The sequence below is a fragment of the Scomber scombrus genome, chromosome 15 (assembly GCF_963691925.1).
Source record: "Scomber scombrus chromosome 15, fScoSco1.1, whole genome shotgun sequence".
NCBI lineage: Eukaryota > Metazoa > Chordata > Actinopteri > Scombriformes > Scombridae > Scomber > Scomber scombrus.
The window spans coordinates 649718-667116 of record NC_084984.1 but is presented as its reverse complement, the minus strand read 5'-3'; the positions used below and the strand labels follow the sequence as shown (position 1 = coordinate 667116).

At 38.9% G+C, this 17399-nt stretch overlaps 1 protein-coding gene across 2 annotated transcripts; it reads right to left on the bottom strand.

The window, feature by feature from the left end:
* Window positions 1–323: 323 nt before the first annotated feature.
* Window positions 324–17280, bottom strand: gpat3 (glycerol-3-phosphate acyltransferase 3). 2 transcript variants are annotated; one of them, XM_062434338.1, is made up of 13 exons: window positions 17199–17280; window positions 12724–12898; window positions 12283–12349; window positions 6198–6483; window positions 4916–4990; window positions 4016–4105; window positions 3834–3927; window positions 3093–3208; window positions 2926–2981; window positions 2748–2833; window positions 2371–2499; window positions 862–941; window positions 324–769 (listed from the first exon to the last, which is right to left on the bottom strand). In XM_062434338.1, exons 2-13 carry the CDS (start codon window positions 12865–12867, stop codon window positions 640–642), a joined length of 1353 nt encoding a protein of 450 aa, XP_062290322.1. In that variant the 5' UTR covers window positions 12868–12898; window positions 17199–17280; the 3' UTR covers window positions 324–639. The 2 variants fall into 2 exon arrangements, with proteins under 2 accessions (XP_062290322.1, XP_062290321.1); XM_062434337.1 differs by having other exon boundaries at window positions 12724–12907; window positions 17199–17269.
* Window positions 17281–17399: the final 119 nt, after the last annotated feature.

Below are 17399 nucleotides of genomic sequence, written 5' to 3'. Positions count from 1 at the left end.
TGTCTGAAACATATCACCATTTACTGATGAATTATTAACATTTATAACTCCCTAAAGTGTAAAACATTTCATCATTTACTGATCTGATGTTTAACCCAGATGATATAAATACATAAATACAGTATAATAGTGACCCTGCATTGAATAGGAATTAGATTATAACTCATTTAAGACTGTTAATTAATACTTTATAAAGTCTAATTAATAACTCACTTACAATCATCTATAAACCTTTTATAAGAGTCTGATTATAAAGTGATGTGAATGAGTGAGTGCAGATTATTAATATAATTATAATTTGAAATAAAGACACACAGAGCCGATAAAGTTCAACACAAAAATACATTTGGTTTATAAACATGGAAACATTTGCTGCTGATAATAAGACAGTAAAGAATGTGAGCTGGAGGACAGTAGAGTAACACTGAGGTGATGTGTGGTCAGACGCTGCCCCCTGCTGGACAAAGCACGCCATTACACCCAACTACAGGAAACAAAAAAAAGACTAAATGTCAGATTGTATAAAAACTTGATTTAAGACTTTTAACTTGAGACAAACAGCAGATTACAGCTCTGTGGACACAGTTGAGTCCTTCCAGTTCTCATGTGATTGTTCAGATGTGAGTTATTGTTCGTTTTTTATTCGTCGTCGCTGCTGCCGCTCAGGTTCGGAGCGACGCCGTTCTGCCCGACGATGATGCTGCTGTACATCTTCTGCTGCTCCTCTTTAAACGAGTCCTTCACCTTCCCTCGCTTCAGCCCTCCGTCCCTGACACACAGGGTTAAATAGATATATATATAAATCATATCGATATTACAGTGAAGATTTACTCCATACAACCAACAACAAGCTGTATTCACCAGGCCAGATCCAGCAGTCCTCCCTGATCAGCGATGGCAGATTTCACTCTGTTGGCGAACTGAGCCGCATCTTCACCGTCCTGCAACACAAACTACTGGTTTCACACTGGTTTCACACTGGTTTCTAACTGGTTTTCATGTTAAGACTCAAAACCAGATTTATATGTGTTCTCTACTGTCGTTTTTTATTGTGCTTTGTTTAATATAATAAAAACAGACACTGATCTGGTTCTAGTCTGTTCACATACACTGAACAAAAATATAAATGCAACACTTTTGTTTTTGCTGCCATCAGAAAACCAGTCAGTATCTGGTGTGACCCACCACAAGCCAAACTGCACATTTCAGAGTGGCCTTTTATTGCTGCCAGCCTAAGGCACACCTGTGCAGTATTCATGCCGTCTAATCAGCATGTTGATATGCGACACCTGTGAGGTGGGATGGATTATCTGGGCAGAGGAGAAGTGCTCACTAACACAGATTTAGAGAAATAGGTCTTTTGTGTATATAGACAATGTTTTAGATCTTTGAGTTCAGCTCATGAAAAATGGGAGCAAAAACAAAAGTGTTGCATTTATATTTTTGTTCAGTGTATTAATAATAATGAGAATGATGTAAAATCAAATTAAATACAACATTTTAAAAGAAGTTGAGTTGTGCATCAATGTGAAGATAACTGTCAGAAATGCACATTATGAAACATAAATGAGTTTGTTTTTTAGTCAGACTGAGATTAAAAAAGCCTTTTATTGCTGCTGTGATCAGTTTATTTAATTGTGATTTAATTGTCCTACGTGCTTCTGTACATGTGTTGAGATGTTTTATGTGTTGTGATCACATGTGGGATGGAGCAGATGTTTGACACACAATTTAAAATAAAAAATAAAAAACATGTTAAGTGTTATTTATAATCTGTCTCAGCACAACATCTCTGTGAAGTTTGAGCTTTGAACCAGGCGGGGTGTTCTGGTCCTCTGAAATGAGGCCAACCAGGAAGTAACTTAAAACTGCATTCTATCAAAAGGCCACCAGGGGGCGGCCGTTTTGGTGTCAAAAGGACTTCCGTCTCTATACAAGTCAATGGAGAATTCACCAACTTCTCACTTGATTTCTAACCTCAGTAAACGTTTTCAAAATGTGTTTATGGTCTCAATCGCTAGTTTAAAGCCTTCTTCAATGCAGTATGATGTTCATTTGGGACATTTTGGCCTCCCTGATTTTATATGTGACGATAAAGCAGGGTATGCATTAGGGCGTGGCTACGTGGTGATTGACAGGTTGATTGGTTCACAGGTTCAGGAGGGCGCCTCATGCTCCTCCTGATGCCCATATAAGTAGAATCCCTGTTTTTATTTTTCCCAGCATGCACCTGAAATGTTCAAGATGGCGCTGCTCAGATCCGAAACTATTGGTCTCCGAGCAGCAGTCCACAAACCAATGGGTGACGTCACGGATGTTACGTCCATTTCTTATATACAGTCTATGGCTTTGACTGATCTGCAGCTGTACCTGCAGGCTCATGGGAGGAAGGTACCACACGTTGACGACGATGGCCCAGCTCGTCATCATCCTCAGCAGGTAGCTCACCATGTTGTACTTGGCGCTGTTCCAGAAAGCGTCACCGAAGCGCGGATCGTACTGAGAGAGAAACACAACGTTTATATCACCTGATACAGACAGCGATGATAGAGAGTAAAATAATCCCCATAGCAACATATCGGCCGATTATTTTATAGAGACAGAATATTATGAGCCAGCAAGTTTAATTAGTGTCCATGTGGTTTAGTTTAAATTTAAAGGGTTAAAATGTGAAAATAAACGTATGAATAACTTGCACACATGGCGAAAATGTCTCAGTGGTTTAAACCTCGTAGATGTTTTTCTACCTTTATAGCGACCGGATAAATCGTCCCTCCGATTTCAAAGCTTCCCTTCTTAAACATCATGACTGAAGTGTTGTTGATGCAGGTTCCTGTTAGAGAGACAGAAACCTTCATCATCATCATCATCATCATCATCATCATCATCATCATCATCACCATCACCATCATCATCACCACTAACCTTCAGGGAATATGAGGATGGGTAGTTTGGTCCTTGCAGCAACGTGAGCTCTCAGCCTGCAGAGAAAATAAAATTTTATATTAATTCATGAACCGTCTGTTAGATATTAGCGTTCGTTCTGCGTCTTCTCGTTAACGAGCTCGTTAGTGTTTCTCTTCCTGTCTCACCTGTTGGTCACTGCGTGCCGATCTCTCATCTCTGACCTCTCAAACCAAACATGAGGACACGACCTCACCATGGACCTCTGCATGACCCCCATCAGACCTCCGTGGATCTGACCCACCTGAGGAGCACAGAGTGACATCACGTAGTGACATCACAGCGTGAGGGAAGAAGTACTCTGATACTTTACTGCAGTAAAAGTACTAATACAGCAATGTACAAATACTCCATTACAAGTAAAAGTACTGCAGTATTATAGTGATGTAGTATGCAGTATTACAGTAAAAGTACTGCAGTATTATAGTGATGTAGTATGCAGTATTACAGTAAAGTAGTGGTTTGGTCCTCTGACTGATATATTATTATTATGACATCATTAGATTATTAATAGTGAAGCATCAGTGTTAGAGCAGCATGTTACTGTTGTAGCTGCTGGAGGTGGAGCTAGTTTACACTACTTTATATACAGTTAGCTAGTTTAGTCCAGTGGTTCCCAACCTAGGGGTGGGGCCCCTCCAAAGGGTCAGCAGATAAATGTGAGGGGTGGTGAGATGATTAATGGGAGAGGAAAGAAGAAAAAACTTCTGATACACAAATGTGTTTTCAGTTTTTGGACTTTTTCTCTAATCTTTGATTTTTGCATTTGGTGGAGCTGTTAACAACTCATAGACATCTGAAATGCTTTCTGTACGTAGTTTATTTCCACCGCTGCAGACATGTGATCAGCTGACCCTCATGAGACTCACCATGGCGTAGCAGCCGTCGTTGGCCAGAATCACCACATCGATCGGCGTTGTGTGATTGGCGACACATATTCCTCCTTTCTGTGGTCGGTTCTCTCTGAGGGAAGAAAGAGGAAGACAGCTGTGACGTTGCTTCGTCAGAGGCTTCTGATCATGTGACTGAGGCTACAGCTGATGTGACTGACTTGTTGTGGTAGAGGACGGTGGCCGACAGTCCTCGGGCACAGATCCTGTAGCAGGTCAGATGAACCAGCTCACTCAGCCAGTTCTTCACACTGAAACACAGAAGTACAAAAAGTTTCATCTGCATCATCAGAAAAATACAGAAGCCCTGAAAGTCAGACTTCTTTTTCTAGAGATCAAGTTCTAAAAATTAAAGTTCATTTCTAGCCAAAAGAAAGACACGACAGCAGCATGAGGAAGTGTTGGTAAGATGATCAGTTCAATAATATGTTAAAAACTAGTTTTAAAAGCAGCATCAGGTTTGTTAAAATGAACATTTGGTATTTTTGTTGTTTTTATATAATTTGAAACGACATTTTCACATTTTAACTTCTTTAAATTTGACGAAACCACATGGACACAAAAAGAAGAAAAATCCACATATACAAACAGTTTTTTCACTTTTTCACTTTTTTTCATCTATTTCATAGAAGTTATAAAATACTAGCAACTTTTTTTTACCTTCAACCTTCAGCTGTTTCACAAGTAAGAAACCATTTTTTTCACCTGTTCTTGAGTCATCAGCAGAACCTCTGACTTTTAATTAATGTGCTGTTTGCTGCTTTAGTTTGTTTATGTCTTTCATATTGATGCTTTTACCTTGTAGCACTTTGAGATTTGTTTCAAATGTAAAGTGTGTTACAAACAACAGAATAGAAAATAAATTAGGTCAGATTTAGAGATGTGAAGGAGCCAATCGACAGAAAAATGAATCTACTACTTAATCAGTCTGTTGGTTAAGAGAAAAAAAAACATTTCAGGTTGTATCTTTGAGTTTAGGAAATCAGTTCGGACATCTTAAAGACCAAACAACAAATCGAATAATAAAAATAATCATTAGAGTAATAAACAGTGTTTTGTACCTGCTCTCAGGCAGAAATCCCACCAGACTCGTCCCGATGACGAGCCACGAGAGACCGATGATGGCCAGAGTGACTCTGCAGAGAGAGAGAGGACCAGAATTATTATTATTAAGCTTCATCCCATATGCTATAACAGAACTAAACAAAAGAAAGAAGAGATTGTAACTGTGGTGAATGGATACATGTATGGTGGGTAAACGTTTGTGGTATTGATGTTTGTTCAATAAAATCTATCTATCTATCTATCTATCTATCTATCTATCTATCTATCTATCTATCTATCTATCTATCTATCTATCTATCTATCTATCTATCTATCTATCTATCTATCTATCTTATTATTACAGTTTATTACAACTTCTAACAGATCTGCTATTAACCAGAACCAAAAGGACAGAACACATCGGTCCAGTTTTAGCTTCATGTAACTTTTAGAACTTAAAGGTTCTCCTTATTCTGGGACACATGAATTCAGGCCCATTTTCACACGATTTTGTTGTGGCTGACAAATTTCCAGCGTCGGACCCGATTACGAACGTCTGGAACGACGAACGGACGTGTAGTGTAACAGAACTTAAGACCAGTGATTTTGTGTCTAGGACGCTCCACGAAACCCAGACCAGAAGTCTAGCATGGTTCCTGCCTAGTTTGACGTCTCCTACGACGTGAACTTTGACGTTGACCAATAGAACGACAGAGTCCTCTGACACGTAAACATGGCGAAGAGAAAGAGAGAAGCGGCGACAGTTAGGTGGGATCATGAGAAAGACGGACAGTTCATTGAGCTGGAACGGGTCCACAATCGTTTTTTCTTCCTTTTCTTTTTCGTGTCTGAGTTACAAGACCGCTAGCATCACACAGCGCTTCGGTAGCCATGATTGACAGTTTCTTGTCAAGTAAACGATGACCTATGAACTCCACAGGGTCGTGAACGATGATTGGTCGGGGTCATACCTTTAGCGTCAAGGATTTATGCCACTGTGATTAATCTGACATGGTGACCATCGTGAAAGACAAAACATTGTGTAGTCTGATCCCTGCATTACACACACAGACTTTAATGTTGTAGGATGAGCTACAGTCAGATAATCACAGCTCTGTTTCCTCTGAAGACCTGAGCGGGAACAGGAAGTGGCACTGACCTGAGCGGGAACAGGAAGTGGCACTGACCTGAGCGGGAACAGGAAGTTGCACTGACCTGAGCGGGAACAGGAAGTGGCACTGACCTAAGCGGGAACAGGAAGTGGCACTGACCTAAGCGGGAACAGGAAGCGGCACTGACCTGAGCGGGAACAGGACGCAGTAGCGAACCAGGACGCCCAGCACCCAGATGATGGTGAGGCGGAGGCTGATGTAGCGGAAGTTCTGGTTGGTTCGGGTCAGCAGGTTCCAGGAGGCCAGCTCCTCGGAGGAGAAGCGCTGCGTCACCTGATCGTCTACGATGCTCTCCACTCCTTTCTTATAAAAGTACAACGCGTCGCTCAGACAGAACTCTGATCCCACCTGATGATGATGATGATGATGCCCCATCTGCTCCATCATCGACCCGCCGGCCCGCTCGATGATCCCTGAGGACGAGGACGAAGGTCAGAGACACTTCTACAAACACTCAGAGATATTTATGATTCATTATCATGTTTTAATCTAGGGCTGGGGCAACGCGTTAGACTAAAACAAAAAATGGCGGCAGCGTGTAGAAGCAGCGGTGCGAGTAAGAGAAAAATACTCTAAAGAGAGAAAAGTAGACAGCGAAAACAGAGCTTATAATCAAGAATGGACTCTGACTCTGTGTCTATACAGAAAGCGTAGCGTTAGCAGCATGTTTAGAGATCAACAGCGAGCGTCTACACAAGGAGGCGTTCAGGTACGTGGTTAAGTGTAGGTCACCCACGTTTAGGAAGTGCTCAGAGCCCAAAACACAATGACTGTAGCTGAGCAGGTAAAATGAAGGAAATGCTTCCACAGGCAGCTCAACATCAGTTTGTCTCATCTGGAGAGATTTAGGGAGCAAAACTCTAAAATCAAATGTTTTTTTATATTCATAATGTGTAAATTGCTATAGTAATCAAATAATGGGAAAATAATCGATAATCGAAAAATTCATTGTTAGATGAATCGTTTTGCCCAGCCCTATTATAATCTTTAGTTTAGCATTTATAAATATCTTCACATTAGAGCCAGACCGATATATCAGTCAGCTGATATCAGCTTAATTATTAAGTTATATGTGATTTGATCCTCTTTCTTAATTCAAGCTTAATATACAAATACATGTTTTTTTATTGTATGTGTTTTATTATTATAGTTATTTATAATGATTAAATATTCAGTGTAGTTTACTGTCATACAGACTAGTGAGGTTCAAAGTGCTTTACAGTGACTTGATTGACAAGCTGATAATAAGACAAAATTAAAAAAGAGAAAAGGAAGAAAACAAAGAACAATTTAAAGACGAAACTTTCTACAACATTTAATCTTTCTGCGATATTAGTATTTCATGTATACAGACAATACTAATCATTTCAATTGTGTGCAATATTCATATAATATACATATATATTTATTTCACTTTAATATGTGCAATAAGAATATCTGATATATTATTGCTCAATACCGATATTACTCTTGTAAATCTTGTAAATAAGGTCACGATTATTTTACTACATATTTCTTACTATTATTGTTCTTATAGTTTTTTTGTGCTTATTATTTATTGTTCTTTATTCTTTATCTTATTGCTGCTCTTATATTCTATTACTGCTGTGACAATGCAAACGTCCCCATTGTGGGACTAATAAAGGAATATCTTATATTATATTATCTGATCTTAAATAAACACTAAATAAATAAACGTAGATATTGTGTATTCACTGATCAGCTGAGGACAGAACACACTCAGTACTTTACAGATTGTGAAACATCATGTGACTCATTAACTCAGCAGGAATCATGAGGTCGTTGACCCCTAAGAAATGTTTAACCCTTTCACTTCCTGCTTCCTGTCAAACACTCGTCTATTTATTCTGAGTCTTTATAAAGTTTTAATATTCAAACCTGAGACATGAATCAGTTTAGTTCAGTTTACAGCTGCTGTTGTAGTTTGCAGATATTATTATTATTATATAATATAACTTATATCAGGTTGTTTCTTCTAAACACTACAATGAAAACTAATGTTACGTCATCAGATTGCCGGCCACTGATTGGTCAGAGAGTCACTGGAAGAGTCATGAGCCGTCCCACACAAGAATCAAACCCGGCATTTATAAATACCAACAACAGCGTTACAGAGATTAGTTTCTCTTCTCTTGCTTTGTGTGAGACAGAAAGCCTCATACAGCAGCAAGTACACCATCGCCTCCATGTCCTCCATTGTTGTTGTGTTTGTGTCGCGTATAAAACGAAGTCACGGCAGTTTAACGCAGCGTTGCTATAACGACCCCGCTCACGTTGAGGAGGAACTATAGTACTGGAAAAGGTTCCTGGTACCAAACCGAGCCGAGTCGAGCCGAGTAGAGCTAGAACTGTATAGTGGAAAAGCGCCATTTGTAATGCGTTTAATGACCCTGCAGGGATGATGAAGCTGAAACATGTTGGTTCATGATGGTTTATGTTGGTCTATGTTGGTTTATGATGGTCTATGTTGGTTTATGTTGGTTTATGTTGGTTTATGATGGTCTATGTTGGTTTATGATGGTCTATGATGGTCTATGTTGGTTTATGATGGTTTATGATGGTTTATGTTGGTTTATGATGGTTTATGTTGGTTTATGATGGTTTATGATGGTCTATGTTGGTTTATGATGGTCTATGTTGGTCTATGTTGGTTTATGTTGGTTTATGATGGTTTATGATGGTCTATGTTGGTTTATGTTGGTTTATGATGGTCTATGATGGTCTATGTTGGTTTATGATGGTTTATGTTGGTTTATGATGGTTTATGATGGTCTATGTTGGTTTATGTTGGTTTATGATGGTCTATGTTGGTCTATGTTGGTTTATGTTGGTTTATGATGGTTTATGATGGTTTATGTTGGTTTATGATGGTTTATGTTGGTTTATGATGGTCTATGATGGTCTATGTTGGTTTATGATGGTTTATGTTGGTTTATGATGGTTTATGATGGTCTATGTTGGTTTATGTTGGTTTATGATGGTCTATGTTGGTCTATGTTGGTTTATGTTGGTTTATGATGGTTTATGATGGTCTATGTTGGTTTATGATGGTTTATGTTGGTTTATGTTGGTTTATGTTGGTCTATGATGGTTTATGATGGTTTATGTTGGTCTATGTTGGTTTATGTTGGTTTATGTTGGTTTATGATGGTTTATGTTGGTCTATGTTGGTTTATGTTGGTTTATGTTGGTCTATGATGGTTTATGATGGTTTATGTTGGTTTATGTTGGTGCAGCTTTGATTTTTGGATGTTTTTTGGACTTGTTTCTCGTCTCTTTGCATCTTGGAAGTCGGTGAAGTTGAGCCAGAAACTTCCGATATGTTCCTACAGTCGTTCTTTAACTGAGAAAATAATCCTCAGATTAATTCATAAACATAATTCTGAGTCAGGTTTTTTCTGTTGGTTAGTGAACATGTTAACATCTTATAGACTCTAACTGAACATTATTTATCTTCATGTTGAGTCTTTTAAAGATAAACAGGATTTTAATGTTAACTCAAACCATTTTCAGGATTAGCCAATCAGCTGCAGCTTCCTCCAGTTTGCAAAAAACTTGAATTTGATCCTTAAAAATCAACAACAGCCTTTAAATAGAAAACAATAAACCAGTGGAGCGTCTAAATGAATTACATTATTAAGTTTTATTTATTATTATATTAATATTCATTTCATTGTATTATGAAGGATAAAATTTCACTTCACTTTTTTTGTGTTTTTATTCTATTTTATTTTTATTTGCTTTTGATGTTTTGTATTTTTTAAATATTTTTAAATGTTATACTTTTATTTTACTCTAATGTATTATCATTCTATAAGTTTTATCCTCTTATTGATTTTATTTGTCTGTTTCTTTTGTCTTTTAACCTTTTTGTTTTTTTAACATTTTGTCTTATTTTCCTTATTTATTTAATTATTTATGTTTTACTTATTTTATCTTAAAACATTTTTTAATTTTTAAAAAAATTCTTATTTACCTCTTGCTTTTAATTTCTTCTTTGTTTTTATTCCTTTTCTTTATGTCGTCTCTAACTAAACTAACCTGATTGATTGATTGATTGATATGTTTGTGCAGACTGATGGATTTAGACATTTTCAATAAAGTTTTGTGAATTTGAACACAGTTTTTGCAGTTGACACACTGCTGAGTCACACACACACACACACACACACACACACACACACACACACACAAACACACACACATACACATATACACACACACATACACACACATAGACACACACACACACACACACACATACACACACACACACACACACACACACACACACACACACACATATACACACACACACACACACACACACACACATACACACACACACACACAGTAACACACAGAGTTTCAGTATTTCGCAGTAAACTGAACGTGTTACGCAATCAGCAGCCTGAGACGCAACACCCCGACATCATAGGCTGAAGCTGACCAATGGGGAGACATACACACATACACACACACACTCACACACACACACTCACACACTCACACACTCACACACACAGAGTCACACACTCACACACACAGAGTCACATGATCTGCAGCTGAAACAAATCCCTCATACAGCAGGACACAATGTGCTGAGAGCCACACATGACCGCCTGATGTCAGTCAGCAGGTTTACGTTTAATTCATGAGAAGAAAACGTGCACGAGATACGTGCACGTATCATAGTTAATGGTTTGAACTGAAACTGAAAGAATAAAAAAGATAATATCTCTGTCAGCAAGAAAGTGCTGCAGCTCTATCAGTAATGTTACATTTGGTAAATAAAGAGTCCAGGCATCAGATTCAGTATCAGGAACAGTTGTACCAGTGTGATCTGAAGCTAATATGAAGTTTCAGTCGTCTGAATGAGTCAAATCTTCATCTTCTATGTTTCAACATTACAGTGTTTTTAGTAGCAAAGTCTTTTTGTTACTATACTTCCACCACAGCTCAACAGGGAAACACTAAGAGGGAATCTGATGCTAAAAAGACTGATACTACAAACAGTACTACTACTACTACTACATAAAGTACTCCTCCTCCATGTAGTCTTCACTCAGTAAATGTGTCAGATATCACTTGATATGAACTCATACTGCTGAAGCTCAATAGAAGCTGATCAGCTACTTTAAATGACTGAATACAGTCCTCCATCACTGAACACTGGAAGCACATTAAAAGTGTATTTAGTACTGTAATTATTCCTCCTGTTCATACTGACTATTAAAAGATGATACAGCGAGTTCCTTCCTGTTTGACTTAAATAGAAACAAATTTAAAATGTAAAATAGTTTTTGTGGTTGGTTTATCCTTGTAATCATAATTAAAATAAAAGGATTGTTATCTCATAATCTGCCACCATGGACTCATATCATAAATAAGCTGTACACTCTTTTTATCCTCATGTGATTGAACCAGGCGGGGAGCTCCGGTCCTCTGAAATGATGCCAACGCGGAAGTAACTTAAAACTGCATTCTATCAAAAGGCCACCAGGGGGCGACCGTTTTGGTGTCAAAAGGACTTCCGTCTCTATACAAGTCAATGGAGAATTCACCAACTTCTCACTTGATTTCTAACCTCAGTAAACGTTTTCAAAATGTGTTTATGGTCTCAATCGCTAGTTTAAAGCCTTCTTCAATGCAGTATGATGTTCATTTGGGACATTTTGGCCTCCCTGATTTTATATGTGACGATAAAGCAGGGTATGCATTAGGGCGTGGCTACGTGGTGATTGACAGGTTGATTGGTTCACAGGTTCAGGAGGGTGCCTCATGCTCCTCCTGATGCCCATATAAGTAGAATCCCTGTTTTTATTTTTCCCAGCATGCACCTGAAATGTTCAAGATGGCGCTGCTCAGATCCGATACTATTGGCCTCCGAGAAGCAGTCCACAAACCAATGGGTGACGTCACGGATGTTACATCCATTTTATATACAGTCTATGGTCTTCAAGTCTGAATCCTGCAGATCTCCTTTTTTTTACTTTCATTGTCTTTCCATTGCTTCATTGATATACATCCTCTCTAGGACCACAAACACCAGTAACACAGATTTAATATTAAAAAAAGAGAGATCTGAGTGACTTCAGCCGCTGATGTTAAAGTTCATCATCATGTCTGACATCACATTTAAGAAGCTGAAACCAACACATTTTCAACATATATGCTTTTTATATGCTCACCGTTGGGCAGCGGGACGGGAACACTGGGCTGCTCCTGCCGGCCTCGCTGGATCCGGATGGTGGCCCACTACAAACACAGTTAGACTCACATGAACTTTGACCTTTGACACGATGCTGCTGGTTGCATCACTGCACACAGATGTGAAGCAAAGCAGTGAAGAGTTCAGGCTGTCTGTGTGTGTGTGTGTGTGTGTGTGTGTGTGTGTGTGTGTGTGTGTGTGTGTGTGTGTGTGTGTGTGTGTGTGTGTGTGTGTGTGTGTATGTATGTGTGTGTGTGTGTATATGTGTGAGTGTGTGTGAGTGTGTGTGAGTGTGTGTGTGTGTGTGTGTGTGTGTGTGTGTGTGTGTGTGTGTGTGTGTGTGTGTGTGTGTATGTGTGTGTGTGTGTGCGTGTGTGTGTGTGTGTGTGTGTGTGTGTGTGTGTGTGTGTGCGTGCGTTACCTCCAGGATCTGGACCAGGATCCTGATGTAGACTCCAGTGACTCCCAGCGACAGGCCGAACATGGCCGGCAGCATGATGAGGAACAACACCACAAACATCCACACCTGGAAAACACCTGCAGCCAAACTCCACAGGTCCTCCATCGCTGCTCTGAGGCTCCGATCACGACATCGTCTGGAAACACTGCAGTCGGTGTGAGATTTAATATAAATGATGAAATCTGACACTTTAATCTGGACTGAAATATCTCAACTACTGCTGGATGGATATCTGTAAAAGTTCATGTTCTCCAGAGGACGAGTCTGACTGAGTTTGGTGATCCGTCATGAGTAGTTTTGAGTTTTGAGTTTTGAGTTTATTTCGATCAGCAAAAAATAAATAGAACCACAAAAAAAAACAGTAACACATCCCTGTAACAACAGGGCTGAAGCTACAAGCTTATAGATGCCCTAACCTATAAGCCCTAACTCAGTAGAGCTGAGTATTTGTACTAACAACTTTATTAATCCCTTGAAGGGCAATTCATTTGACAGCTCACACCACAACACACTTGTACACATAAATAACCAAATAGAAAAGAAGAAAGAAGAAGAGTTGGCAGCTGTGTGCAAAGTCTGCAGGCCAGCTTGTACAGGCGACTTCTTAATGAACTATTTATTGGACTGGGGCAGGGGTGATGAACCATGTGCCATGGAGAGCCATGTGTATGCAGGTTTTCCTTCCAACCAAACACTTCAACAGGTGATTTCACTGATTAACACAGCTTCAGCCACAGAGTAGTTAATCAGTGAAATCACCTGTTGAAGTGTATACTGCATACACATGGCTCTCCATGGCACATGGTTCACCACCCCTGCCCCAGTCCAATAAATAGTTCATTAAGAAGTCGCCTGTACAAGCTCTGCAGTGCAATAACATACAGACACAATTTGACATCATATAGATTTATCAACAGTACTAATATCTATATATAGCAGTAATATCTTTCAGGTATCATCATGGTTTGGGTACTGAGGTCAGTGCTCAGCTCTGATTCACATCAAATCAAAACGGAGCCACATTTCGGTTCATTCATCATCACTCTGAGAGAGCGCACGAGCTGTGCACGTGTCAGAACAGGATGTTCTGTCCCTGTTGGACAGTTTTTCATTTCAGGTTCACGGCTGCAACACTGCGAGCAGCCGGCGGAGACATTGGTTGAGAAATCTCATGAACATTATTACAGCTACTGAACTCACAGTGTCATCATGTGTAGAAGCACTGAAAACTAATACTAACAACTGCTACACATGAAGAAATATGATTAATAAAGGCTAAATAACCCATGTGGATATAATCTCATATATATTGTGCACTTGTTATATATATCTCATATTTACACTGTATATATTTTTCTCACATTTTGTCTCTAATAGTTGCATCTTTATATTTATATTTATATCTTTATTCTTTTGTATCTTTGCTGGACAGGAACCGCTAACCGACCAGGAGCTGAAAACCTTCACATTTACTGATAAACATGGAGCCATGCAATATTTGACTGTAACCATAGCAACGAGGTGGAGATAAGCCTCCTGAACTTACGCACAAAATACTGACAAAACTTTCATTTTAACTCTTCGCTCTCTTCTCGTCTCTATCAACCTTCTTCTGCAGAGGAAACCCTAAATGAAAGTTTTGGCAGGGTTTTCAGTGCAGATTCATGACGCTTATCTCCACCTGGTTACGACAGTTATAGTCAAATCAAGCGCACCTCCCCACCACACACACACACACACACACACACACACACACACACACACACACACACACACAGAACTGATAAAACCCTGGACGTATAAACACAGCTTCACACAGAGTCAGAGGAGGAGTTCTGTTCATTCCTGAGAACGTTGCTCAGAGACAAATGAAGAAAGTAATAACTGCTCATAACTACTCCGACTACAGATGTGCAGGAGTCTATTTATTCTGAAGAATAACTGAATATTCGCTGTATGCCAACATTCATAAGAGCTAAATAGATAATTCATCAAAAATAACAAACAACAAGCTTTAACTGCCCAATCTTGTATTAATTTAAATGATAATCAGCCTTCATTTCTTTACACAAACACAATAATTAAAAGAATAAATCTTACAGGCTTACAGACCCCTAAAAATATAACATCAACAACGCTGAGCATTTCCTTTACCATCATGTTAGCAATCTATCTATGACCGACCTGCACGACTCATGTTCATCGCTTGCGACGCGAAAACTAGAGAAATAATAAATTGACGTCTTGGTTTTAGATATAAAATCCAAACACTGACACTGAGCAGTAGAGGACACGCTGGTACACATCTGGAGTAGCTCTGGGCAATATACCTAAAATCAAATATCACAATATTTTTTACCAAATACCTCAATATCGATATCACAACAATACTGTAGGGTTAGTGGAGCCTTCACAAAATATTTACACAATGAGATTTTTGATAAATAATCATCAGTAATGTGGATATAATGACAACGTGGGTAAAAGCAAGTAATAGAACAGCTGATAAGTTCAGAAAATTACATCATTTTACTGTAATGCAGCTTTAAAACCAGGAAAAGACTCTTCTGCCGTATTACGATATTACGATATCCGAACTCTAAGACGATGTCTAGTCTCATATCACGATATCGATATAATATCAATATATTGCCCTAATCTGGAGTTTAACTGACTTTACTGTATTTAACATCGGAGCTGTCGATTCATTGTCAAAGAGCAACAGCCAATCGGTTAACTCGAATCCTCGACCAGCTGACCAATGTTATAACTGAGTCACTCAGTCACGTTACAGAGTCGGTCGGAGGCCAAACAGAAACTCTCTGACTCAACCCGACACTTACTTGGCCACAAGCCAAACAGGACTGCTGCTGTAATGATGGAGGGAAGCTGTGAGTGTGTAACAGCTCATGAGTCAGTAACATTTAATACTGTAGCTCTGAAACGTTATAAAACACCTCACATTAAAAATATCACACTAGCATTAAAGCTAACAGAGATATTTACTCTATGATGTTTGTATTTTCAGTTGTTTTGAGGGAAATCTTAGTCTGAAAAGTAACTGTGAGATAAATGTGGAGGAGTAAGAAGAAATACTCAGGTAAAGAATCACATACTTATAATACTTGAATTAACGTCCATTAACTGAAGTATAGGAACCGAGGACGTTGAAAGAACTTGTGCTTTAACCTTCGTGTCGTCCTCCTGGGTCAAATTGACCCCGTCTATCTTGACTGTTCCTTCTGTCCTCCCTTCCTCCTTCTCTCTTTCTTTCCTTCCTTCTTTCCCTCCCTCCTTCCGTCCTTCCTTCCTTCCTTCCTTCCTTTCCTTCCTTCTTTCCTTCCTCCCTTCCTTCTTTCCTCCCTCCCTCCCTCCTTCTCTCTTTATTTCCTTCCCTCCTTCCGTCCTTCCTTCTTTCCTTCCTTCCTTCCTTCCTTCCTTCCTTTCCTTCCTTCTTTCCTTCCTCCCTTCCTTCTTTCCTCCCTCCCTCCCTCCTTCTCTCTTTCTTTCCTCCGTCCTTCCTTCCTCCCTTCCTTCTTTCGTTAACTGAAGTATAGTAACTGAGTGATTTTTGCTCTATGACTCATTAATTCATTGACTGACTGAAAATTAATCCTCAACTATTTCAATGTTCTTTTTTTCTTCTTTTTTTTCAAAGCAAAAAAACCCAAAAACATTCATAGTTTCCACGTTGTGCTGCTTCTCTTTGTCATAGATGTGCTTCTGGAAACTAAATCTATATGTTTGGTTGAGACTTTATGGAAACTATGATCACTTTTCACTATGTTCTGACATGAATCCAGTTAAATAATCAGTATACAGTAATACATGAGTTGTAGTTTACACATTCAGACTGATGTACAACACTTATAATTATCTCATAAACTTACTTTATTTATTATTAATTAAACTATAATACAGATATAAAGTAGTTATAAGTAGCTCAGTATCATAATACAATATGTTAAAATGCTGTTGACATGCTAACAATATAATAACGTTATTTTATATAATAATTAACCCTAAAGGAAGGCAATGTGCATATTTAGTATTTACATTTCTGATACTATAGTCGTGATAATAGAAGCACATGTTGCTTATAATACATATGAATGCAGGATGTTTATAGCAGATATAACTGCAGCATTTCTCCTGTTATGCACTGAAGTAAAGGATCAGTGTTTAAGAGAGTTGAACATGTAGTTCATTTCCTTTCCTGCTGTCACACACACACACACACACACACACACACACACACACACACACACACACACACACACACACACACACACACACACACACACACACAGCTGCACCGTTAGAAGTCTGTTTCTGCTGTTAAACTAAACCTCTAAACTCTAGAACAACACAACAACAGCAACATTAACAACAAAAACAAAGATGCATTTCTATTAAAAAGTGGTAAAAGTAAATACCTGAGAAGTGTGAGAGAGTCCAGCTGTGTTAATGTCCGGCAGCACAAAGAAAGTAGAGGATCTGATCCTGAACCAGTCAGCACGCCCCTCCGCCTGTATGGAGGCACAGCAGGGACAAAAGCATTTACCTCAACCAACAAGTCAAACTACAGTGTGTGGAATAGAAAGGAGATTATTACACATGTATGTTTCCACTGTTTA